The sequence below is a fragment of the Corvus brachyrhynchos genome, unplaced genomic scaffold (genome assembly GCF_000691975.1).
Source record: "Corvus brachyrhynchos isolate BGI_N302 unplaced genomic scaffold, ASM69197v1 scaffold852, whole genome shotgun sequence".
NCBI classification, from domain to species: domain Eukaryota; kingdom Metazoa; phylum Chordata; class Aves; order Passeriformes; family Corvidae; genus Corvus; species Corvus brachyrhynchos.
This window is the reverse complement of record NW_008236650.1, coordinates 99,387-99,947: the sequence shown is the minus strand read 5'-3', so window position 1 is coordinate 99,947 and position 561 is coordinate 99,387. Positions and strand designations below refer to the sequence as shown.

Below are 561 nucleotides of genomic sequence, written 5' to 3'. Positions count from 1 at the left end.
GGGGGCAAAAAAAAGGAGGGGCAAAAAAAAGGAGGAAGGGGAAAAACAAAAAGGGGAAAAGGGGCGAAATAAGGAAAAAAAAACCAGGGGAAAATCCCTTCAAGTATTCCTCTTAAAAGCAAAAAAAAAGGGAAAAATCCCCATCCGGACTCGAACCATCCCAACGGGAATGAAGCTGAGCCCAGAGCCGTTCCCACGGATTTCATCCCGGGCTTTCTGGCCCCAAATTCCCGGGAATTTCTCCGTACCTTGTTGTAGATGTAGCAGTTTGTAAACATCGTGTTGAAGTCCTGGATACATTCTTGAGCGTTCCAGTAATAATTGTTTTCCAAGCGTTTCTTTATTGTTCCCATATCCATCGGAGTTTTAATGATCTTATAATAATCCTGCGGAAAAGCAACGCACCGGCCCATGGTAAGGGTGGGGATTCTTCCGGCTCTTTCCGGGACTGAATCCAACTCTGGATCGTCGAGTCCGACTTTGGATCGTCGATCCAACCATAGGATCACCGATCCAACCATTGGATCATCAATCCCACCACCAGATCATCCAGACCCACAC

At 46.7% G+C, this 561-nt stretch overlaps 1 protein-coding gene across 1 annotated transcript in view; it reads right to left on the bottom strand.

Annotated features, from left to right (window-relative positions):
- The window catches only part of LOC103625067, a gene marked incomplete at its 3' end in the record, with an annotated part of 44,158 nt that overhangs the window by 39,532 nt on the left and 4,065 nt on the right, over positions 1-561 (bottom strand). Inside the window, exon 4 of the mRNA XM_017726827.1 lies at positions 406-458. Within this exon, the coding sequence (XP_017582316.1) occupies positions 406-458 (53 nt within the window). The remainder of the gene's footprint in view (positions 1-405; positions 459-561) is intronic.